The sequence below is a fragment of the Saccopteryx bilineata genome, chromosome 3 (assembly GCF_036850765.1).
Source record: "Saccopteryx bilineata isolate mSacBil1 chromosome 3, mSacBil1_pri_phased_curated, whole genome shotgun sequence".
Taxonomy (NCBI): domain Eukaryota; kingdom Metazoa; phylum Chordata; class Mammalia; order Chiroptera; family Emballonuridae; genus Saccopteryx; species Saccopteryx bilineata.
Window position 1 is genome coordinate 59,921,590 of NC_089492.1, and position 25,653 is coordinate 59,947,242.

At 40.1% G+C, this 25,653-nt stretch overlaps 2 protein-coding genes across 7 annotated transcripts in view; one reads left to right on the top strand and one right to left on the bottom strand.

Moving 5' to 3' along the window:
- The window catches only part of CLVS1 (clavesin 1), a 196,440-nt gene extending 182,903 nt beyond the window's left edge, over positions 1-13,537 (top strand). The window contains exon 6 of the mRNA XM_066266202.1: positions 11,221-13,537. Coding sequence (XP_066122299.1) covers positions 11,221-11,308 — 88 coding nt within the window. The 3' untranslated portion in view covers positions 11,309-13,537. The remainder of the gene's footprint in view (positions 1-11,220) is intronic.
- Positions 12,953-25,653, bottom strand: part of ASPH (aspartate beta-hydroxylase) — a 251,987-nt gene continuing 239,286 nt past the window's right edge. For all 6 annotated transcript variants that reach the window (XM_066266195.1, XM_066266193.1, XM_066266192.1 and 3 more), the window contains 3 exons: positions 19,736-19,827; positions 19,231-19,364; positions 12,953-15,215 (listed from right to left, as the gene is read on the bottom strand). In XM_066266195.1, the coding sequence (XP_066122292.1) occupies positions 15,065-15,215; positions 19,231-19,364; positions 19,736-19,827 (377 nt within the window). In that variant the 3' untranslated portion in view covers positions 12,953-15,064. The remainder of the gene's footprint in view (positions 15,216-19,230; positions 19,365-19,735; positions 19,828-25,653) is intronic.

The following is a 25,653-nucleotide window of genomic DNA, read 5'->3' on the forward strand; positions in this document are numbered from 1 at the left end:
GATCACCGTGAGGATTAAACAGAGATAATGCAGGCTGAATTCTTAGTGCGGAACCTAGCATGTAGCAGTACTCAATGGTGGTTGTTGTCAGTGATGATGATGATGTTGATGCTGGTGATGATAATAATTATAACCAGTCATGGTGTTGGGAAACTCTCTTTCATGTTAAAATTCTAAAAATATCCAAATAAATTTTAAATCTTTTTTTCCAAAACATTCTGAAACTGATTTCAGCTGGGACAACAAGGTATACTGATTGCTGATTGGAGTTTTGCACACACTGGCTCATCCTTGAGGGCTGCACATTAGGTGGGAGCCACTTGCTCCAGCAAGGAACTGTGAGTCAAGGAGGGATCGTTTCTAGCAATAAGATACTTTAAAGAATCTACAACACTTTCAAAATGACAGAGGAAGAGAGTTAAATTTGAATTCAACATTTAAAAACTCATGAAAATAAAAAATATTTTTTAAAAAATATTTTAAATCTTTTCGGCTCATGAAACTAAATGTATTGGGCACATACTAACTTCAAGAAAGGCTTTCTGCCTGACTAGGCAATGGCGCAGTGGCTAGAGCATCGGACTGGGACACGGAGGACCCAGGTTCAAAACCCTGAGGTTGCACAGGCTCATCTAGCTTGAGCAGAGGCTCACCAGCTTGAGCAAGGGGTTGCTGGCTTGTGCAAGGGATCATAGACATGACCCCATGGTCGCTGGCTTGAAGCCCATGGTCACTGGCTTGAGCAAAGGATCACTTGCTCTGCTATAGACTCCTCCTGGTCAAGGCACATATGAGAAAGCAATCACTGAACAACTAAGGAGCTGAAACAAAAAATTGATGCTTGTCATCTCTCTCTTCCCGTCTGTCTATCCCTATCTGACTCTCTCTCTGTTCTCTCTCTCTCTCTGTCCCATCAAAAAAAAAAAAAGGCTTTCCATGTCTCAAACTTTTGTTATTTTTAGTATTTTTATGCTTTTCCAGAAGGAAACCAACGTGAAGTAGAGAGGTCCAGCGGTCCCTTGTCTATAGTGGAGGTTAGGTTTTAGAACCCTCACGATAGGTGAAAGTCAGTGAAGTAGCGACCTTATATTTACTTTATTATTTATACATATTTTAAGGCTTTATGGACCCTCCCCACACTCTTATAAACCATTCCTATATGTTATTAACCTTTCCCATATTCTTATAAACACTTCTTATGCTCTTAAATACTTTCTACACTCTTAAACCTGTGTAATTTTGACAACATATATAATTATATACGGGCACTCACCAGTGAATACTAATATGTTTTAATTTTTTATATTTTTATATTGTTTTTAATTTTTTAGACTAGAAAATGCTTGTTTTACCACAAAAATAATTAAAATGATAAATATATAAAAATATCAATATACCACAAAATCCCACAATATAGCGAAACATCCGTGATACAGAATTAGATATATACAACTTAAAAATCCATGATACAGTGAGACCACGAAAAGTGAACCGCAATTTGGCAATGGATGACTGTACTTCTATTTGAGCAAATTAGCTTAAAGTCTGAACTGTAGAACTTTGAAAATTGAAGTCTATTATCAGGAACAAAGGTGATTGTAACCCAGTCTAGCAGAGTTCAGGAAATCTCAGGGGTAAAAATACCTCATCCAAGATCGCCCATTTACAGTTGAAAAATGTGGTGTCAGGAAAGCTGAGTGAAGTACCACAGAGTCACACAGAGAGCTGGTGACATGGTGACTGAGAAGAGGCACTTAGCCCAAGCCCAGCACAGTTCTATCAACTCACACCGGGGGGCCCTTATAATGAACAACAGAAAACATCTGTAGTCATAACATAAAGTCAACATAAAGCTTGTCCTATGTTCAGAAAGAACACTTCTTTTCTTCAAATAGCTTAAATTTCTTCCTAAAGTGTTTTCATATTATTTATTTATAGATTAAAAAATGTGTATGTTCCCCTTCATCTAAATGATAACAAATTAGCAGAATCTATGCTAATGAAGTTTCTTTCTCATCAGAATTGAGGCAACAACAGTGCTACTCAGAAACCTGCTCTCTTGTCACAGGAAGTTTTGTGTGAATCAATGAGAGGATTAAACCTGATCACACAGTGGAGCAGTGGATAGGGCGTTGGACTGGGATGCAGATGACCCAGGTTCGAAACCCCAAGGTCACCTGTTTGAGTGCAGACTCATCTGATTTAAGCACAGCTCACCAGCTTAAGCCCAGGGTCCCTGGCTTAAGCAAGGGGTCACTTGGTCTGCTGTAGCCCCTGGTCAAGGCACATATGAGAAAGCAATCAATGAATAACTAAGGTGCTGCAACAAAGAATTGATGTTTCTCATCTCTCTCCCTTCCTGTCTGTCCCTATCTGTCCCTCTTTCTGGCTATCTCTCTCTGTCTCTGTCACACACACACAAAAATGTGAGGATTAAATGAATTAATAAATGGAAAGCTAATAACAGTAAATATTAGCAATGACATAATAATGTTGCTGAGGCCCTTTAAGATGACTATGAATTTTTCAGAGAAGGTTAATATATCACTCTGGACTCAGCCATAATCATAATAGGATAAACAAGGTTCTAGACCAGTGCAGTACAATAGGAACATCATGTGAACCACACATGTAATTTTAAGTTATCTTGTAGCCATATCACATAAGAAATGGAAGATATTAATTTAATAATGTTTTATTGAGCCCACTGTATACAAAAAATATAATTTCAACATAGAATTCTAAAAACTCTCAATAAGATACTTTACATTTGTGTTCCTCCTACTGCCTTTGACTGCCAGTGAACACATCACCTTTGTTGACCATCTCCATTCAGACTGGCCTAATTTCAAGTCTACGTGTGACTCAGGCTCTGTGTTGGACCCCTGCTCTTGTTCTAATTACTTGTGAGCCCAATTTCATAAAAGCAACCTGTTTCCACCTTTTCTGAAAGTGTACATGCTTTCTTTTCTGTTATAAGGTGAGTGGTCTATTCCCAAGCCCATCTGAGGTAAATATAAATACATTATACATTTGAATTTGAGTTGTAGTACATATAGACAAGAGCTGAGCTGGATGTTTGGCTCACTCTAAATATAGTTCACTTAAAAAGCAATAGAATGTTTATTTTTCTTGGTTTCTTTCTATATTTCAATAAATAGTGGCAGATTGTATTGACAAATTAGAAGGAGGTTTAATTATTTATTTTTTACTTTGATAATGAAAAGGTTTGCTGCTTTACATGAGAAATACTTAGGCTTATCTTTCTTAAAAATTACTTTATTGGCCCTGGCCGGTTAGCTCAGTGGTAGAGTGCCGGCCTGGCGTGTGGGAGTCCTGGGTTCGATTCCCAGCCAGGGCACACAGGAGAAGCACCCATCTGCTTTTTCACCCCTCCCCCCTCTCCTTCCTCTCTGTCTCTCTCTTCCCCTCCCGCAGCCAAGGCTCCATTGGAGCAAAGTTTGCCCGGGCGCTGAGGATGGCTCCATGGCCTCTGCCTCAGGTGCTAGAATGGCTCTGATTGCAGCAGAGTGATGCCCCAAGATGGGCAGAGCATCGCCCCCTGGTGGGCGTGCCGGGTGGATCCCGGTCGGGCGCATGCGGGAGTCTGCCTGACTGCCTCCCCGTTTCTGGCTTTGGAAAAATACAAAAAAAAAATTATTTTATTTACCTTGTTCAGTAATCATTGATTGTTCCCAGTAAGCATAGCCATGTTTTCTGCACAGACGGTTTTGATTATGAACAGTTTGGTAGCTGAACAGAAGAATATGTACTTGTCTTAAAAAACATATCTTAAAACTCCTTATTGAGGACATCATTAAGGCATAATGATAGAAAGAAACCCCATGTTGCTCAAACAGTGGGAAACAACTGCAAATTTGTTTCACTGGAAGCTACATCAACAGATGCTTCTCATCTCTCTTATTAATGATAAAAATTTCTGTTACTTCTAAAAATTGTAAGATATAAGGGAAGGTAATGAGCTTAGCTTTCAGGTGGAAGTCTCAACACTTATTTTGAATTTTAAAAGTATCAGTCTTTATTTTGAAATGTTAGTTTTTCATTTAGCCTTAGGTTCCATGGTGCATCAGAACACAAAATTCTCTCATCCGCATTTTATAATGCAGAAGAGTTGTTATAATGCTTAGAGTTTGTTTCATGCTTTGTGGCTCAAACTGTAAATTAATTCAGTAATTCCAAATCTTACTTTTCATTATCTATAAATGAGGAAGAATAATAACAGTTAAAAATGAGCCTGACCAGGCGGTGGCACAGTGGATAGAGCGTTGGAATGGATGCAGAGGACTCAGGTTCAAGATCCCGAGGTCGCCAGCTTGAGGGCGGGCTCATCTGGTTTGAGCAAAGCTCACCAGCTTGGACCCAAGGTCACTGGCTCAAGCAAGGGGTCACTCAATCTGCTGAAGGCCCATGGTCAAGGCACATATGAGAAAGCAATCAATGAACAACTAAGGTGTTGCAACGAAAAACTGATGATTGATGCTTCTCATCTCTTTTTGTTCCTCTCTGTCCCAATCTATCCCTCTCTCTGACTCTCTGTTTCTGTAAAAAATAAAATAAAATAAAATAAAATAAAATAAAATAAAATAAAATAAAAGAATGAGCATAAGTGCCAAGCTGACACTGGTCTAGGCACTTTACATGCCTCAGTTATTTAATGTGCATATTCCCACCTACTGTGATGTAGGCAGATGAGGAGTTGGAATTCACCCAAGATCACGAAGTCAGTGGTGGAGGCATCATTCAGGCCCAAGCTGGAGCTCCTGAGGGAATTTCCTTGATACTTCAAGTTACAGCAAAAAAAAAGATGCTGCGTAGAATTACTTAGAAGAATTCTTTAAAGATATTTTAAAAATTCTCTTTGTTTAGAAGTCCTTCTATAGGCTCACCAGAATATCAGAAATTTTGTGCTACTCCACAAAGCCAAGCCCATTGCTGACTTGGGGAAAGACAGCAGGCCTGTGGAATGCCACCTGATGAAGGAATGAGGTTGATCTCTGGAAAACGAATGGGTAGGACCTGAGTCACTGAAGGTGTGATTGGATCATTCTGAAGCTCCTGCCAGCTCTGGCCTTTCTTCTGTCACTCTTGGGAAATGCCTGGGTTTGAAAGGCAGAGTTTTGGCATCCTGGTATGGGGTCCATAGAACTCAAGCCAGGCAATGGCTGTTCATTAGTAAGAATCTGTGGGGATAGCTGTTGAGATACCATCGCTCAGTGTGGGCTTGTTCATGGTGAATGTTTTCTGTTTTCACCTTGTTCTTCCTGGATTCAGTAAAAATTAAATCATGGTTGTAGATCTTTGATGATATGAAGTGGGGAAAGTTCCAAATTTCAGAGTGGAAAAGCGGAAGGGAGAAGATACAAAGGAAGAGAGAAAGGCAGGAAGGGAGGGAAGGATGCGGTAAAGGGAAGGAGGGGGAAAGAGAGAATGAGAATATAGCAGGAAAAAAAAAGTGTAGTTATCAATACTAGAATGAAGCCTTTGTCATGGTAGTTTGCTACACCCTGAGATAATGATGGCTGAAATCACTCAAATCACTCCCTTGCCTGCCCTTGGGGTTAAGCTGGCTCTCAGAGTTGGAGAGACAACCCAAGAGAAAAGTCTGAAATGTTTATTTTAGCAGAAGTGTTAAGCTTCTTGTGAGAAGGTAAAGCCCTGAATGGGAAGATTACCACCAAGAGTGATCTGGGTAAGGGTGTCACAAGGTAAGTGGCTCCTCCAGTTACTACACTAGATGCACAATTGTGAGCATTCTGTTTACAAGTGCTGGAGACATTTTTATCTGGGACCAGTGGATCAGTCTTCCCAGAGATTACTTTGACTCAGCTAAATGGACTGAGGGCAAGATTCAAGATGGGTGTGTCTCTTGGCTTCATTTACTTGTACTTGATTTTTTAAAAGCAACATTTGCTTTATATTTTTTCAATAAATTACAAATATCATAACATAGTGTTACTTATATCAATGTTCATTGTGTGATCAGGTAAATGGAATTATGTCCCACTGAAAGTAAAGAGACCATAGTCATCTGTCTCATCAGAGAAAATGCAGGCAAAAAAGTTGTTTGGGTCTGAATGCTCAGTTCCTCAGACTTGTTCAATTGTTATCAGCTACTCGCTCAAGACATACAGGTTATTGACTGAGATAGGAGAGCCTGCATTCTGTGCTGCTGCCACAGATATTGAAAGAAATCACAGGCCCTGGCCAGTTGGCTCAGTGCTAGTGTTGGCATAGCATGTGGATATCCTGGGTTTGATTCCCAGTCAGGGAACACAGAAAAAGCAACCACCTGCTTCTCTACCCCTCCTTCATCCCCCTTCCTCTCCCGCAGCCATGGTTCAATTGGTTCATGAATTGGACCTGGGGCACTGAGGATGGCTTTATGGACTCCGCTTCAGGCACTAAAAAAATGGCTCAGTTGCTGAGCAACGGAGCAGTGGCCCAGATAGGCAGAGCATTGCCCCCTAGTGGGCTTGCCAGATCGATCCCAGTCAGGGTGCATGTGGGAGTCTGTCTCTCTGCCTCCTCTCCTCTCCTTAAAAAAAAAGGAAGAAATCACATAGGTCCAATCTGACCCCAGATGGAGGTGGAACAGTCACCTGAACAAAGTCTGTAACAATTTCATGTGTGGACAGCTTTTTCTTGCCTCCCTTTCCTTCTAGAGCTAAGGCCTCACCCACCCAAAAACATCTCTTCTGGGTGCTATCACAGTACTAGTGGGTCTATGACTGGGTAATGGATACAGTATTTCCACAAAAGAATAAAGGTTTCTCAACATTTGCTCACAGTCCCTGACCTAGCAGGAAACATTCACAAACATTCCCTAGCATGGCTGAATATAAATAAATGACTGTATGAAGATTCAATATTTGAGGATTTGTTGAGGTTTTTTTTTTTTTTTTTTTTTTCCGTAATGGCTTCAAAAACAAGGGCAGGGAAGTTTGTAAACAAATCTAATACTCAGGAAAATTACTAACAAACCCCTGACCAGTTGGCTCCTTTAGAGCCACATCTCAAAACACAAAGGTGCGGGTTCAATCCCTGGTCAGGGCACATAAGGGAAGCAACCAATGAATGCACAAGTGAGTGCTCCCCCCTCCTCTCTTTGTCTTTTTAAGATCAATCAATTTTTAGGCCCTGGCCGGTTGGCTCAGTGGTAGAGCGTTGGCCTGGCGTGCAGAAGTCCCGGGTTCAATTCCCGGCCAGGGCACACAGAAGAAACGCCCATCTGCTTCCCCACCCCTCCCCCTCTCCTTCCTCTCTGTCTCTCTCTTCCCCTCTGGCAGCCAAGGCTCCATTGGAGCAAAGATGGCCCGGGCGCTGGGGATGGCTCTGTGGCCTCTGCCTCAGGCGCTAGAGTGGCTCTGGTCGCAACATAGCGACCCCCCTCCATGGGCAGAGCATCGCCCTTTGGTGGGCAAAGCGTCGCCCCCTGGTGGACGTGCTGGGTGGATCCCGATCGGGCGTATGCGGGAGTCTGTCTGACTGTCTCTCCCCGTTTCCAGCTTCAGAAAAAAAAAAAGATCAATCAATTTTTAAAAAGCACAGACAATAATTTGGACAGGTAAAATATTTCAATATTCAAAAGGATGATACGGTGGAAATATGAACCAAACTTTAAAAGATAAAGTTTAACTCAACCAAGCACCTTCAAGATGAGGGAGAAATGGTTTAACAGCAGCATGTGTAAATATAGGTGTATTTTTCCTCAGCTGTGTTATGTGAGTGCTAGAAAGGCTAATGCAATTCTAGGTGCATTTTTTTATGCTTCAACAGAAGCATACATAAAGAAAAAAAGAAAGCAATAATTTTACTCTATTTTGAGATGACACCCCGTAGGCAACCAGTTCATAAAGCTGATGCAGGAGAGTGCCCGAGTGATGAGCTTTAGAAACCATGGCACAAGAAGAATTCGGTTAGCCTTGGTGAGGGTGATGAGGGCAATGAGGTCTAGATAAAATACTTAAATGGCTGTTTATGTGGACCCCGTGGATTATACATACTAGGGTGGATCCAGCAGATAGGACCAGAAACAATATACAGAAGTTGCTAGAAGACAGATTTTAGTTCAGTGCAAGGAAGAACTTACTAGCATAGCAGTGTTGCCCCTCGAGGGGCTGAAGAAGTGTGTTTCTCAAGTTAGATGTATTCAAGAGGCTGCATGGTCCCTTATTGAATATTTCCTATTAGGTTACTCTAGATAAAAGTCCCTTGTAACTCCGTGACTATGACTTACTTGCCATGTTGTAAAATAAAGTCACTTAGCATGAAAGGAGATGAGAAAAGCAGTGTTGAGGTCTCTAAAGTGGAATGACCAATAGCTGCCATTTCCCCCAGGGCCTGTAAGGCACAGCGACTAGGCAGCTGTCCGAGGTGCTGGAGGGAGTTGTCTCGAGTAGGCAGATGGCACTTTGGTTTTCTTCCTGCTTGTTTGGCTGTCTTCTGGATTTGTGGCTTTTCTGTTCCTTGTATAATTCTATAAATTTCCCCAACTTCCAGACAGCAGAGCTTTAACTAAACCAGAGAGAGAAATGCACAGAAAATGTGTAAAATAGCGGAGCTACCTGGGGCGTCCTCTGCTCCACTCCAAGAAAATATGAATCCACTTTATTGTAAAGGTTAGGCTTCACACTTAAAGTTGGACTGTTTGGCTGGATTGATATTTAGAGTAAAAACCTATTGATTTGAGACAACTGTACAAATTTGCTTCCTTAATGTCTTTATTTTATGCTTTCTTTTTTTCTTAAGTGAGAAGCAGGGTGGCAGAGAAATAGACTCCCACATGCACCCGACTGGTATTTACTCAGCAAGCCCCCTATGGGGAGATACTCTGCCCATCTGGTGCAGGTGCTTCGTTGCTTGGCAACCGACCTATTTTAGTGCCTGAGGCGAGGCCATGGTGCCATCCTCAGCGCCCAGGGCCAAGTAGCTCCAACCGAGCCATGGCTACGGGAGGAAGAGAGATAGAAAGAAGGGAAAGGGGTGGAGAAGCAGATGGTAATTTCTCCTGTGCGCCCTGATCAAATATCAAACCTTGGATTTCCACAAGCCAGGCTGACACTCTACTGCTGAGCGAAATGGCGAGGGCTCCATGTTACTATGGCCTTGTAGTATAGTTTGACATTAGGTAGTGTGATTCCTCCAACTTCATTCTTCTTTCTCAAGATTACTGTGGCAGAATATACATATCCTGAGTGGAGATAAGAATCTTAGGCAGAAAATTATTTCTATGGTGAGGTGGAAGGAACACTAAATATTTCAGCTGAACAGCTTTGCAGCCTTAGATATACCAGGAGTAGTGTGATGGTGATAAATCTGTCCTGTTCTTCATTCCCTATTTTTGTTGCTTTTCCTATGTTACTTGATTTTTGTTATTGTTGTTCCTTACTTTTTTCTCATATAAAAAAATGGAGACAACAATAGCACCACTCCTTCGGGTTGTGAAAACAAGCTAATGCATGTAAAGAATTTATAGCAATGGCAGGTGCATACACAACAAATATTACTGTTATTACAGCTTGTGTTTGGGGGTCCTTAAGACCACCCTAAGGTTTGATACCTTGCCAGGACTCACAGTTATGGTTTGTTACAGCAAAAGAGTAGAGATTAAAACCAGCAAAGGAAAAAGGTGCATTGGGTGGAGTCCAGGTCCACTGGACCAGTTCCAAGCTCCCAGTTGTCATTCCAGCAGAGTAACACAAACAGAGCCTAATTCTTTTAGCAATAATGTGCAACAAAAAGTGCAAAGTGTTACCAACCAGGGAAACTCACCCATGCCTTGGTGCTCAGGGCTTTAATTGGGGATGAGGGGGTAGGTCGGTCACATAGGCATATGGTGTGTGTGTGATTGCCCTTAGCTACTCAGTCTTCAGTTCCTTCTTCCCGCCCCTCCCCCCATCACTAGAGGTCAAACTGATACAGTGTGACCCAAAGCTCAGGCATACAAAAACAGGCATTCAATATAAATCATTGTCAGCATACTATGTGGCATGGCCCAAAGTTTCAGTTATATAAAGGTGCTTTTATAAGGCAGGGTACCCAAGGGTTTAGAGGAGGCAGGCAAGAGACTGACCATTGGAATGTGGAAGGTTTGGGCAACTCAGGTCTACTGAGTTAACCATTTACTGCACATGTTTGTAAATTTTGCTTGCTTGGTTAATCAATTTTAATGTTTTGAATGATTTTCTTTTTAGCATGTAAACATTTATTGAATGGTGTGTTCATAGCTCTTATAACTTTCTCTTTATAAACTGAAAAATAATTTTAGTTTCAATCCATGTTATAAACTCAGGAAAGAAATGGTTATTGCTTCAATATGAAAGGACACATCAGAAATTAAATATCACTGTTGTTAATAGCAATAGTGCACTCCATCAATTTTAACTACAAAACTAGAAAGCATGTCAAATGCTTTGTGTATATTATAAGGTCCTTATCAACAGCTGTGGGAGGTAGATAATAGTTCTATTTTACAGGTGAGAGAGTAAAGGTTCAGAGTGTTAAAAATTCTTCAGCCAGTAAGGGGTAGAATCTGTATTTACTATTTGATTCTAAAGCTCATGGTCTTAACATCATGCATGACATTTTCTTATGACTTTGAGTTGAATAAAGGCTCTAAAAAGTATTTTGAAAAAATTTTAAAATCCAACAAAAGCCTTGGCCAGTAGCGTAGTAGATAGAGCATCATCCTGGAGCACCAAGTTTGTTGGCTTGATCTTGGGGTCACTGGCTTGATGCCAGGGTCACTGGCTGGACCCCAAGGTTGCCAACTTGAGCCCCAGTCAGGACACATATGAAAAGCAACCAATGGGTACACAACTAAGTGGGACAACTAGTTAATGCTTCTCTCTCACACTCTCTCTCAAAAAAAGTCCAACAAAATTTATTTGACTTTATACATCTCAAGGTCCATAGAATGTTTAGAAGCTGGGGTAAAGTTGTGGCTAGGTCACATATTTTTTTTACCAATGGATGAGTTTTCTGCACAGAAGATTCCAAGGTGCCGCTCTCCCTATAAAAATGTGAAGACACATTTTTATAGAAGGAAAACAGAGCTCCTCAAGGGGAGGGGATTAGTTATTTTGAACGTTTTGATTAATAAAGGGAATATAAAATCCAAACACCCTCCAAGGTTCCAAAATTGTTGCCCTCATGAATTGTTTGTAATCATATCTCTTTCCTTCCTTCCCATATTATTAGATCTCAGTCTGTGGTAGAAGCTGGAACCCTGAAACATGAGGAGAAGGGGGAGAATGAGAACACTCAGCCACTCCTGGCTCTGGACTGAACCCTGAGTCACTCCATGTTCCTGCATATTGCCAGCCGTCAGTGTTATCAGCCACCCAGGAAGCACATGAGCAACTGACCCACACAGACACGTGCGTTCGGCTTGACAACAGATTCTTCACTCTTGCCACCCAGTAATGACTGTCACCAGCCATTGGTCGGAGCAGCCAAAGTGAAACAAAGTCTTGAGAGATGCTTTCTTTTTTTTCAATGAGGGCACTGGATGGAGAAAAAAGCAAGGCAGTTATGTAAACAAGATTCCCCTCTCCCACATTTATGGTATTAAGTGAATTGAAAAGAGAAAAACTAAATTTGATGCACACTCTGCATTAGAACAAGGATTTTTCTGAGGCATTGCCCAGAGACCTTCTCCAGTTTTTTGCAATTTAAGATTAAGTGCATTTCCAAGTAGATACGTCAGAATTAAACTGTGCAGACACAATTGTCAAGTTTAATGTAGTGCAAAGCCCTGAGACAACGGTATCTCCAGTAATTTCCATTCTTATTGAATTATTTTCCTTGACCTCATCACCAGCATCAAGTTGTTCAGCCTGAGAGCATGTTCTCTGAGGTCTGGCTATTTTCAGAGTTTATTTTGATATCCTGCAAAAATGACTTTGACATCACATCTTTTGTCAGGCTACCAGCTGATTGTCACGAGTTGACTTTAAAAGAAGGCACACAATGTGAAATACGATTATTTCATCTTAGCAATGTGACTTTCACAGGCAACCTGTATCTGCAGATGGGGGTGGGGTCCCATTGGAAACCCATGTCAATGATTAATAAGTACATTCAAGTTGCCTCACTTGAATCACTACAGCAAAGAAAAGTGTTACTAAAGCAACTAACCCCTTACCTTCTCCTCCTGCAAACAGATAAAGGAATAAGAAAGGGCATGGCTGTTGCTGAGCAGGTAGGTATTCAATCTTGGAGGAAGACTCTTAAGGATGGCTAAATATGCAAGTACTGAAAATCAGAGACTAGGAATGCAGGATGAAATGCCAAAGATCATTGTATTTCTTTGTCTATTCTCCTTAGAAATGGAGCCCCCCAACTATCCATTCAGAGGAATTAGATAAAATTAAAGACATCATAGGACATAACATCCTCACTTGTGCCATGTTTCTCAAACCAGTTATATGTTTTTAGATATCTCTTATTCTCCCAGACATCTGCATGACATTCATTAGTATGACCAGTGGGCGCTCAATGTCAAATAAAAATATTTTTGTTGACAATGGGCAGTAAAAAATGATTTTACATTTTAAGGATTTGGGAGGGTTATTTTGTTAGCTAAAAAATTCAAAAGAAAGAGCTGATTCAACTGGTCACAGATCATCCTCAATGGAGTGTATTATTAATATTAACCATTTATTACATCTCTTTCTCAATGAATCTAGTGTTTTAATTTTTTTCTACTGGTAGATAATGGTTAACAGAAGTAATTTTTGTATTCCACCCTTGAAATAAAATTGAAATAGAATTAAAACTATTTCTCAAACAACTGCATCACAGTATTAATAAGACCAATTCATTTTGTTTAGACATTTTAGATAACAAAATAATACTGTAATAATTCTACCAATGCAGTGACTGAAACACTTTTCTTATATACTGTGACGTAAGGAAGGATGATGAAGAATTAAAGTGAATCAGAAAATCCATTTTATTACTTGGGTTTTTAAGGTAGTTGTGGAACCCCAGTACTTCAAATGCTATTGGAATCAACTATTGCCAACCCTTTTGCAACAGTAGGTATAATTCTGGCTTTTCAATTGGCAATATTTAGAATCCTATGGTGACCTGGTTTTAAATACCATTATAACTACTAAGTTAAGACCTAGTTTTTACTCTATTTCATGAGTTCATTACATGAATGTAAGGTGATGGTTCAACAATGACAACTTATACTTTGAATTTCTTTATGTGTAAGCAGCATCCATACAAGAACCAAATCCTGTAAAAAGTAACACAGATGTTACTACATGAGCACTGGATTGTACTGTCCTTTGTCTGTCCTTTCCTCTGTTGAATAAATACTGAAGAACACAAATACCTTTTTATTCTTCAAGAGTTTCCTTTTTTTATAGAGTTTGGTAATTAATTTTGATATTTTTCCTCACATACTGCTTCAACTATTTTAGTGAGTTTTTTAAACACTGGCAAAACATAAGGGGACCCAAGCAATATTTTGCAAACTCTTCTCCTGAAAGCTATTGTGCTTTAAGGGCAAGCAAAAACAGTCCATTTCAATTTGAAAGAACTGATTCTGATTGTCCTTGAATGAAAAAGAAAGCACAAGCTTTTTTTCTACCTCTAAATGATATTTGGTAACCTAAGTGTCGTTTGTTCCCCATTTTTGTTCATATTGGCTTAAAATTCAGTGCATTAATATTATGACATTCTCACAGCTGACCTTTCTAGTTAGCTCAATGTTTAAAAACATCATTTAATGCATTCATAATCCACCAGATTAATGACTTGGTCATTTTGAAATGAGTAGGCAAGACTATTTTTCCAACAGCTATTTTTAGGCTGTGGGTAATATTAAAGCAAAACTATGAATAATAACTGCTATTTCAAAGTGATGTTTACAGGGCAAGAGTTTCTCAAGCCAGGGCACTGAAAGAGTCTTCCGAACTCTCTCAAAGAGGAAGGCTATTTTGAGATCTGGTACCCAGGAAAAGAATCCTGGCATTCTTGGTCTTCCACTCTGCCATCCTTCCTATTCTCGCAAAATTGTGATGGGACTCCGTTCCCGGACACTGTCACTCACATGGATTTACAGCAGGCAAAGATATTCTGGATCCCAACTCTGTCTCATGGACAGGATGAGGCAGGGGCCGCTGTCATAGCAGTCACCGGCCTTCATGATCCCGTGGGAACATTTTTACTTGGAAAAACTTTCCTTTTTTTTTTTTTTCAAACCCTAACACTTGGCATTGAAAAAAATTAACATGTGGCATTTTTATAACTCAATATAAAGTGATTTCATGTCTCCTTTTAGTCTGAAAGCTTCCTCTTAGAAAGAAATGCCATTTTGACAGCATCTCCACCATTCGTGTGGTAAGGAGAGAAAGGAAGACATCGGCTCTCAATGAAGCTAAAAAGAGCAAATAGACTCAGCAGGTAGAGAGCTGTACAGTTCATAGATATTGGCATAATTACAAATTTTCCTTTGTATTAAGAAAATAAAATTGCTTCCTTCATGATTGTCTTTGTCTAGAGATAAAAGAGAGAAGTGTGAGTTCACCAGGAAAGTTACCATTAAACAGCTAGAAGTAAAGCATTTACATAGCATCATTAAAATTAACAACAGCAAAAAAAGTAGTGGTATATGATGACAAAAAAATCATCTAAGTACCCTAGAAAAATATATTTGCATAGAAAAATTAGAAGCTAAGCAATCCATTCACAGTTTCTACATGTATTCTCACTGTACACTGACAGCCTATTCTAAATGAGGAAAACATCTTTGGCTGGCATGGTAGAAGCTATCACGTATTTACCTGAAATACGGGCACCAGATGGGTGCTGTCATGGGATGAAATACAGCAGGGTATTTTCTAAGGTGATTGCAGTGAGGCAAACATTCCCTTTAGTGTCTTCTAACCCTAAGAAGAGGTTTAGAAATGTTCAGGCTGCAAGTCAAGGGTATTAAGGGCACTGGTGCTTGAACTTCCATCCCCACATCCAAGAAGATAGAGCCAGAGAGGCAGCCTCTCTCCAGTGTGTCCTGTGCCCGCACGACATGCTAAATCGCAGGCAGGCTGCGTCTCTGCTGAGGTGTCAGCTCTGGGTGCCACACATCCACGATGAATATCAGCCGGAAAGATGCAGCATCCTGCCACACCTCGTGCTCAAAGGAGTCATCAAAGATGAGCACCTTGCCTTCTTCCCATGTCCTGCAACAGAAAAATAGGATTCTTGTGATTCCGATTCCTGAGGATCAATTCATGTCTATGTGCAGGAAGGTACTGTCATGATGACCTTTGCAATGTTACCAGACAACTGAACCACCAAGTCAAGGTTTAGGGTTTATTATTTCCTTAGTGATTTAGAGAGACTTTCAAGATTTTTTTTTTTTTTTTTTGAGGAAGAGTGAGCAAGTGAAAGAGAATCAGTGATAGGAAGAGAAAGAGGGAGGAGAGAAATGAGAAGCATCAACTTGTAGATGTTTCACTTTAGTTGTTCATTGATTGCTTCTCACACATGCCTGGACCAGAGGCTCAAGATGAGCAAGGGACCCCTTGCTCAAGTTAGCAACCTTGGGCTTCAAGCCAGCGACCTTGGGATCACGTTAATGATCTTACGCTCAAGTGGACGAACCCACACTGAAGCCAGCGATCTTGGGGTCTCATTCCAGGTCGATGCTCTATCCACTGCACCACTGCATGTCAGGTAAGAATTTCAGGATTCTTATCATGAACATCAATTTTCAATGCTCAGCAATGAAGGTTCACAATGAGCAGGAGACTGGTGAAAAGAATATACTTTTTCTTGCTAGAAACCTAGGCAAGGCTTGTTTAGTTGGGCAAGCATTCGGACGCATGCCCCAACCACCGATGCCCAGGTTGACTTCTGGCCAATGACGCCATGGAATTCTCCCTGCAGGTTCAGGGGTGACTTTAGACCTGCACACAGTGACTGGCTCCCAGGCTTCTCTTAGCTTGTAGGATACCTGGCAGGGGATCTCTGCACCTCCAAATGGTTTTCTTTTCAACCCATTCCATTTGTTAAAGTTCCACTTTATGAAAGAAAGTTCTATTTTATAGAAGGATAGATGGTAAATATTTCTAATGTCATCTGTGAAGCAACTGGATTATACATGGAATATTTTCCATCAAAATATCCATTAGGGCCAATAGCCCTATGTCCTAAGATATCTGTATAGGAGCCTAGATCTAAATATAGTGTGCAGGCAGCAATTACACAGTGCCTTTCAAATCCAATGAAAGTTTATTAATCATGCTAATGTTCTCCTATTTTTCAAATAGGTATTAATTATCAATATATTCCATGCTAAGTTATGTTTTTAAAGTAAAAACTTTTTTTACTAGGAAATTTTCTTTAGATAGTAAAATTCTACTTAAGAACTTATAAGCTTAAATTCTGGATAAGCAAATAAAATTATAGGAGGAAAAATGCTAACTTGATTTCAAGTTATTACATTATCAAAATTTCTTAGGAAAATGATTTGTGTCTTTATGTTCATTACTAAGTGATTACTCAATATTAAATTAATTTACATATTACAGGCACTATTGACATTTGGGACCACATAATTCTTTGTGCTGGGGGCACAAGGAGGCCACCAGACTCGTATGGGGGCTCGTATGTGCTGGCAGCCTACACAAGCAAACCAATACCTAGGCCGAGTCAGTGCACTGGAATCTGAGAAAGTACAATTTAACAACCATTCACACACAGCCAACCAGGCTTCCATAAGCCAGGCAACCACAATGCTATAGCTGCTCAAATAATTTCTTCCTTCGCTTCGGTGTGTTCTCTATAAAAAGCTTGCCCTAGGTCCTGTTGGTGGACTGCTCCTAACCATATTTGGTTTGACGCTGCCTGATTCAAACTGATGTAAAAACGAGACTAAGAGACATGGACAAGAATGTGGTGGTTACCGGGGGTGGGGGGAGGGGGGCTGTGGGAGGGAAGGAGGGAGAGGGGAAGGGGGAAGGGGAGGGACACAAAGAAAACTAGTTAGAAGGTGACGGAGGACAATCTGACTTTGGGTGATGGGTATGCAACATAATTGAATGACAAGATAACCCGGACATGTTTTCTTTGAATATATGTCAAAGAAATATATTGACCTGATAAATAAATACCCTGATTTATTGATGTCACCCCATTAACATTAATAAAGATTTATAAAACAAAAACAAAAACAAAAAAAACCCTGATGTATGTACAAATAAACTCTTGAAAATTTTAATGAGTATCAATTTACTTTTTTTTTTTTTACAGAGACAGAGAGAGAGAGTCAGAGAGGGGATAGATAGAGACAGACAGACAGGAAAGGAGAGAGATGAGAAACATCAATCATCAGTTTTTCGTTGCAATACCTTAGTTGTTCATTGATTGCTTTCTCATATGTGCCTCTACCATGGGCCTTCAGCAGACTAAGCCCTTGTTCAAGTCATCGATCTTGGGTCCAAGCTGGTGAGCTTTTGATCAAACCAGATGAGCTCGCACTCAAGCTGGCGACCTTGGGGTCTTGAACCTGGGTCCTCTTCATCCCAGTTCGACGCTCTATCTACTGCGTCACCACCTGGTCAGGCTCAGTTTACTTTTAAAAAGTATCCCATCCTCTTGATTGCTGAAATCATGCAATATTCCTCATATGTGGCCTGTGAATTCTGGTTTCTGTGCCTTTACAGATGCTCCTCTTTCAGCCTGGAATGCCTTCTCTCTAAGCTCTCAATGTCTAAGTCTTTCCTGTCTTTTAAAATCACCACTGACTGCCTGAGTAGGTGGTGGTGCAGTGGATAGAGCATCGCTGGCTTAAGCACGGGCTCATCTGGCTTGAGCATGGGCTCATCTGGCTTGAGTACAGGGTTGCCGGCTTGAGCATAGACATGATCCTGTGGTTGCTGGCTTGAACCCAAAGGTCACTGGTTTGAAGCCCAATGTCGCTGGTTTGAGCAAGGGGTTATTGGCTCAGCTGGAGCCCCCTGGTAAAGGCACGTATAAGAAGCAGTCAATAAACAACTAACGTGGCACAACTAAGAGCTAATGCTTCTCATCTCACTCCTTTCCTGTCTGTCTCTGTCTCCACCTCTCTAAAAAGAAACCCACCAATGAAACCTTGGCAGCAAATGAGCTGCCCACTGACCTATCTGTAGCATTGTTATCTGTGTATCTCTTGTGACTCCTCCTTGATCAGATACGCCTGGCAGGGGAAGGCCCCCTGGCATTCATCTTCGAATCTGCCCAGCACTCTGCACCACGTGCCATGCCCAGGGCAGGGAGGTATCTGCCAACAACTGAATGAATGACTCCTGAGCACCCACCCCCATCAGCCTCTACCAAGGACTATAAGAAATGCATAAAACCAACAGCTTCCTTTATGCTCTCCAGAAGCTTAACCCACTCATGGAGATTAGCTTAATATATGCTAATTAATAAAAATTAATAGAAGATAAAGAACAGAATTACTGAGAATATATACTATGCACACTCTAAAACATCAGAAGATAGCTTCCTTTTCATGAAACTAAATTGGATCTTAGTAATAGGTTTATTTTGGATGGAAAATCCAGGTGAAGGGAGTAATAAGATTAGGACAGGAAAAGGCATTGGGAGAAGGGCCCTTACATTCACATCCCTGCTCATGCTAAGGCCGGGGCTAAGTGCCTTGTGGGCACTGTTCCATTTGATCCATACAATAGTCCTGCAAAGCAGATAGTGTCACTGCCAATTTTATAAGTAGGAAGGCTGGGGCTTGAGGGGATTAAGTAATGAGCCAAGGTTACACAGAATCAGGTGGCAGGGCAAGGATCTGAACAAGGCCACCGGCTTCCACGGCACCATGCTGACTCCTCTATAGAGTAAAACAGAACTGTCACCAGGGTGTTCTCTTCAGGAAGGGAGACTCTTTGTATTATTGAATAATTCAAGGGGTAAAGCAATACACACACAATGTGTAATAAGTATGGGGCTCAGCACAAGTCAGCTGACTCTGAATGCAAGTCTGTCCATCTAGAAAGAGAAGCAAGAAGGCTCATCAAACAGAAGGTGTCCCTGGAGCTGGGGAATATCTCCAGATGAACAGAAAAGACAAAGAAGGTACAGAGACTAAAGAGTTTGGATCAACAACACACTCCCCTGTCTACATCAGTTACAAAGGAAGGGAAAGTATCTGTCAGGGTCAATAATTAAGAGAGAAGACGGTGGGAGCAAACATACTTGGTCTCATTGGCACATCGGATCTTGCAGCCTTCCTTGGGGATCACCAAGCCCAGGTGCATTCGGAGCCTGCAGTTTGTGGGCCCTGTGTGCGGCCACACGTGAGTTCCTGGGTGCATGATGGAATATTTGATCTGTGCAGAAAATATAACACACCGTTCTTCCATTTATCAAAGTGTGGGGGAATTGCTAAATTAAAGTGACAGTACAAAATTACTGTCAGTTTGAATTAGAGCCTTTGTAAGACTCAGAATTAATATTCTCCTCTTATTTCTTTGTTAAGGAACTAAAAATAAGTACTCCTCTTTTCCACAAAGCTATGCATACCAAACATTTTCCACCTTTCACTCTGACATTAACCCCAAGAAATTGTTTCATTAAGAGACAGTGAAAGGAGGCATTCACTGGGTCAAAAGGGAAAAATAAAATCAGTTGTAATCATCAGCATTCCCTTATTGCTAAAAAGCAACTGTGCTCTTCCAAGCACTGGAAACACCCTCGGTACCTGGCCTCTTCTGCATCCTGTTGTCTCGGGGAATTTATCTAGTAGAGAGCAGGTTTTAGGAACTCCTTTACAGGCATTTTCATTTTTTCTTCCTGGAACAATAAACGATAAAAGCATTGTCAGAAACAAATCACAGTAAAGCTTTAAACTCATCCTGTTACGACCACATGCGATATATATTTTCATCCTTACTGTAGGGTTGAGAAGGCTGCACATATGCAAGAAAACAATGTGTCTTGTTCTCATAGATACCGACTTGCAGAGCAAGGACTAGAATTTTCCACTCACTGGAGGATGATTTGACAAAGGATGTCAAAGGATGCTAATTAATAAAAAGCAATGGAAGATAAAGAACAGAATTACTGAGAATATATACTATGCACACTCTAAGAAATCAGAGGAGAGCTTCCTTTTCATGAAACTAAATTGGATCTTAGTAATAGGTTTATTTTGGATGGAAACTCCAGGTGAAGGGAGTAGTAAGATTAGGACAGGAAAAGGCATTGGGAGAAGGGCCCTCACATTCACATCCCTGCTCATGCTAGGGCCAGGGCTAAGTGCCTTGTGGGCACTGTTCCATTTGATCCATACAATAGTCCTGCAAAGCAGATAGTGTCACTGCCAATTTTATAAGCAGGAAGGCATGGGTAGAATATTTATTCTCTCCCACCCCACCCGTGGCAGGCAGAATATTGACCCCTTCCCAAGGGTATCCACATTATAAACCCAGGAACCTATGGATATGTTATGTTAACATGGAAAGGAGAAATTTCTAATCAGCAAACCTTAAAATATGGAGATTATCCTGGATTAACTAAATGGGCCCAATGTCATCCCAGGGTCCTATGAGTGGAAGAGAGAGGCAGCAGAGCCAGAGTCTGAGCGACAGGGAAACACTTGACTGTGTGTTTCCGCCATTGCGGACCTGATGATGGAGAGGGACCTACGGACCGAAGAATGTGGGCAGACTCCGGGAGCTGGAGCCTCCAGAAGGAATGCAGCCGAGACACTTTGATTTCAGCACCGTGGGACCCACTGTAGACCCCTGACCTCCAGAACGCTAGAGGTAATAAATGCATGTTATGTTAAGCCACTGAGTTTGTGGCCACTTCTTACAGCAGCCACAGTAAATTAATACTCCTGCTACTGATGAAAAAGAGCTTATATTTCAACCTAAAAATGCATTTCCAGGACTAAAAAGTTACCTAAACACATTTTTAATAAGAGTTTAATAAATATTTTTTATTTTATAGATCATCCTTTATGTGTAGACAAAACATAGGAGTTAAGTGAAGACAGGAAGAGGTTTTTGAGAGATGATGTTTTCCAAATTATTGTGCCAGACACAAAGATTTTGTGACGTAGTCTTAAGCATCCTAGACCATGCAAATTTCTTTATCATCTACAGAATCACTATTTCTTAGAGAAGATGTGCTTAGGAAGGTACAAAGCATCATTTGCTTTCTTAGAATTTTTAAAAGATAGAAACATTTTGACTCCCTATTCAAGATGCCTGCAAAGGAATCTACATCTAAAGCTGAGTTTAGCTTTATTTAATGAATGTTAGTTGTGTCCTAAGATAATCATGTACTGAGAATGCATTAAAAGAAATGGAACATAAAGGCGTTCTCAAAGTGACCTCAAGATTTTAGAAAATATAAATAGCTTCTATATCTACACTGGCTTTTTCTAAGTATTCCTTTTGCCTTTTAATTGGGTCACATGTTAGTGGCTATTTTTAGTTATTAATGGAATGGCTTAGGTGAGTGGAATGATAAATGTCAGTTTCAATAAACACATTCTTGTATAAGTTATCATAAAGCATTTTTAAGTCCTAGGTTTCCTGTATAAGTTATCATAAAGCATTTTTAAGTCCTAGCTTTCCATTCCCACATGTAGGATCTGGGGACAGTCTGGCAAGACTTAAATCTGGGTTCTGTCCTGGTCAGGCAGCATTTAAGTGAAGCCTGGTGGATTAAGGAGCAACCAGATTTGGCTGGACTTCACATGAGTACAGTAGGGAGGGCTGACCACATGCTCCTGGAGAACAGATACATCTTGGGTAACATAATGAATGTGTCATTAGAATTGCTAGTTTGTCAGGACTCGATTAGAGAGCACCTCTAGTCACATAAATCTTTTCTAGTCTGTAAATACAGATTCTCTGTGGCGGGAAAAGCTGTTTAGCAGATGCCTGGTATCCGTGGACTGTCATTGGCCATTTTAACTATTCACATGTGACCACGAGGGCAGGAATGCACCAACAGTTCCATGGTGCTCACCACTCCCTATTATTAGGATGACTGATCTGTTGCCCACACTATCTGGTCGGGGAGGCGCTATTAGTGTTGAATTTCATAGAAGAGGAACCAAGGCGCGTGGTCACACAATAAGTGGCACAGCAGGAATTCCAGCCTAGCTGGACCCAGAGTCCGTTTTCTTAACCATGACCCAAGACTGCCTCTCCACTGCTGTTATTATTGTACAACATATGATTATTATGTAGTAAAAATAGTATCACTATCATTTATTGAATAACGGTGTGTCAGACCCTTCAAAAGAGCTACTGATCCTCATAACAACCCCATACTTGAGGCACTATTTTCACTGCCAGTTCTCAGAGGAGGAGGCTGAGGCTCAGAGGTTCCGGAACTTGCCATCACACAGCAAATAAGAGTGCAGCCAGGCCTCCAACCCAGGACTGATGGTCTCCAAAGCCTATGCTTTAAAGCACAATTTGTCATTTCTAGAACTACTCAGCTGAGGAGGAAATTGTCCAGCAGCTGAACTCAATGTGACTTTGTTGTTGTTTTTTTACTTCTCACCAAACTGAAAGTAACTCTCAAGTGATATGCTTTGTTTCTCTGGGAAAATGGCCCTAGAAAGAGATCTAACTGTCCACACAGATCTGAAAAATCAAATGAATTTTTCATTTATAAGTGAATACACTTTATGAGATATTCATGGAGTTGGGATTTCTAAAGGCCTTGGGTTGTATCTTTCTTAGGCAAGGCTCTACTGCTAGGATGACAACAGGTTCAACTTGCACAACAACCCTGACCACTTGATATTGGCTACTTAAAATACTGTGTTAAGAAGGATTCGGAACTTCAGCTTGAGCCAGTTCAGAAAGGCTATTGGGGTCTGTCAACACTGTCTCCTACAGACCCTGGAAGAAAGAACGGCTGAATGCACAGTGCAGCACGGTTGCTAACTGTGTATCTCATTGTTCACTGCTGCTGACAATTCATACATTTGAACAAAACAGATGTTCCACAACATTCACATAGGAGTTTAAAAACTTATCTATGAGAAAAAAAACATTATTTATATCATTGATTCTGTCTTTTTTCTCCAACTCAAAAATGTTAATCATTTAAAAAGGAATAAATATACTTTAATACTGATTATATCACTTAGAGGTCTACCTTAATTGCCACTTAACATTTGGATTGAAACAAAACTTTCAGCCACAGCTCAAGGCCTTCAACAATCTTGCAGCATCCTCTTCTAACCAAACTGGACAACTAAGTTGATATACATCCATTTCTTGGTCGGGACCTGAGCTCTCTGTGTCTCTCCCCATCATCGTCTCCAACCCCAACTGCCACAGGACTGCTCTGTCTGTCTGAGCCGCAGCACTGAGAGGGCACCTGCCTTCAGAGACTCCATCCCGCTCTGCGCAACCTATGATATTAATCGCCTTCAAAATTCTTTGTAAACTTCTTTCCAGAAAGTAGTTACTGGGTCCCTCCCAGAAGCTTGAAACCACAAATAAAAGGCCACAAAGAACCTGAATAAAACTTTTTAAAAGTGAAATATGTGACTGATATTCTTTTGTGATAAAAAAATAGAAATTAATTTCTACTCAATTGCAACCCATTGACAAATACATGCTTCTGACCAAGCAGGTGCACACACACATGTAAATTATTTTGAATCAAAATGGAAATCAAGATGGAAAGGCAGTCCATTTTTAAAATAACACAGTAAAAATATCATACATTAGAGCTTATGAAATATATCCAAAGCTGTACCCAGATATCAGTCCATAATCTTAAGTGTTTCTAGTAATAAAAAAATAATAATAATTTTACCAAGGTATTTCAATTGAAAATTTTAAAAGAATAATAAAATAAACAGTTTTAAAAATGGAACAAGAGGCGAAAAATATAAAAGCAGGAATTAGATAAGGTGAGAAATAATTTTATGAGATTTTAACAACATAATAGATTACTCTGTCAAATTTAAGAAAAAGGATAGCATATTTCATTCAACTGGAAAAAGGATTTAAGAACAAATACCACGAAAGTAAAAAAAAAAAACAAGAAGGAAATACTGTTAACAATTCATGCAAAGTTGAGAAGGGCCCTCATTTCAAAAATGATTGTTAATTGCTGGTGTCTGTATAAATTTTGATGATTCTTTTAAACCTATTACCCTTGTAGACTTAAAAAATTAGAGCTGTCTTCCTAATAAGTCTACTTTTTGGTTTGGACCTTTCAATTATTATTTTAAAAATGATACATATACGGAAGAAAAAAATTTATGGAAAATCAGGTACACTCAAAATGTGAAAATTTACAGGTTATCCAATACTGTGTGATTCCACTTATAAGAGGGATCAAAAGTGGTCAAATTCACAGAAACAGAAAGTTTAAAAATGGAACTTTTTAAAGTTCCACTAAATGGTGGTTGCCAAGGATTGGGGGGGGGGGGGATGAGGAGTTGTTAGTAGGTATGAAGTTTCAGTTTTGCAAAATGAAAAAGTTTCAAAAATTGGTTGCATAATACTATAAATATACTTAACAGTTATAAATGATTAAGACGGTAAATTTTAGGTTATGTGCCACAATTAAAATTTTTTTTAAATACGCATAAACTTAGTCAAAATGTCACCTCCAACCAAATGTCTCCTTTATTTATTTTCTTGCTTGCTTCATACTTCTTTATGGCCTATAATGCTTTGCATACTTCAATTTTTCAAGTGCCTATTTTTAGCAGAGTCTGGTTTCTGAAAACTACTGCCAGGATGCATGCTATTTTGAAGCATTGTTCTAGGAAGCACAATAACTTCTACGAAGCATAAGGGTATTGTGGAACTGGGACATCAGGTGAACTGGTCAATGCTTAAGGCCAATACAACTGACTCATTTTAGTGAGATGTCAATAGGTAAGCCTAGCATGTTATTCACACATTGGCCACATTGCTGCATTTAAAAACATTTTGTTGCCAAAAAGTTGACAGTCACTTGAAATCATGTGATCTTTCTTCTCATGGATGTTTCCTTGAACATCTCATTGAAGCAGTTCTTTTTCTTATGTGTAAAGCATTCTGAACGCACAACTGAGATAAGTGATTATGCTTATTTGTCCTTTAATATAAACCAACTGCTTATTATCGTCTCAGTTTATTTCATGTGTAAAAGTTATGCAATGAGTGCTGTTTATCTTCAAATTGGATTTACTTTTGCATAGCTATGGTTAACTCAGGTTAACTTGAGTTTTCAAGAATAAAAGTGGAAAGAGATTTAAAGATAAAATTCAATTCTACTCATTCTAAGGCTTGACTGATATAGAAATTCATTGAACACAACACATATTGGAGCCCGGTGTGCCTTCGCCTGAGTTCAGCTCAGGGAATATGAGGTTGAACATGAACCACGTCCTCGTCTTAAAGAGCTCAGACATCAGTTATTATTGTCTCGTCACTGGTGTGGCATCACCTCTAACAACTCTTACCTGTGGTGATATCATTTTGGCATGCATCATTATCTCCATTTTACAGGAGCAAGGAGGTTCCGGAAGCTCCTTTCTAAGGCACTGAGGCACTTTGCAGTTATGCTTACACAGTCGAGTTACTCTTTGTAACATCACTTAACAGAAAAGACCAGGAAAGTAAAAATACTACCATATTT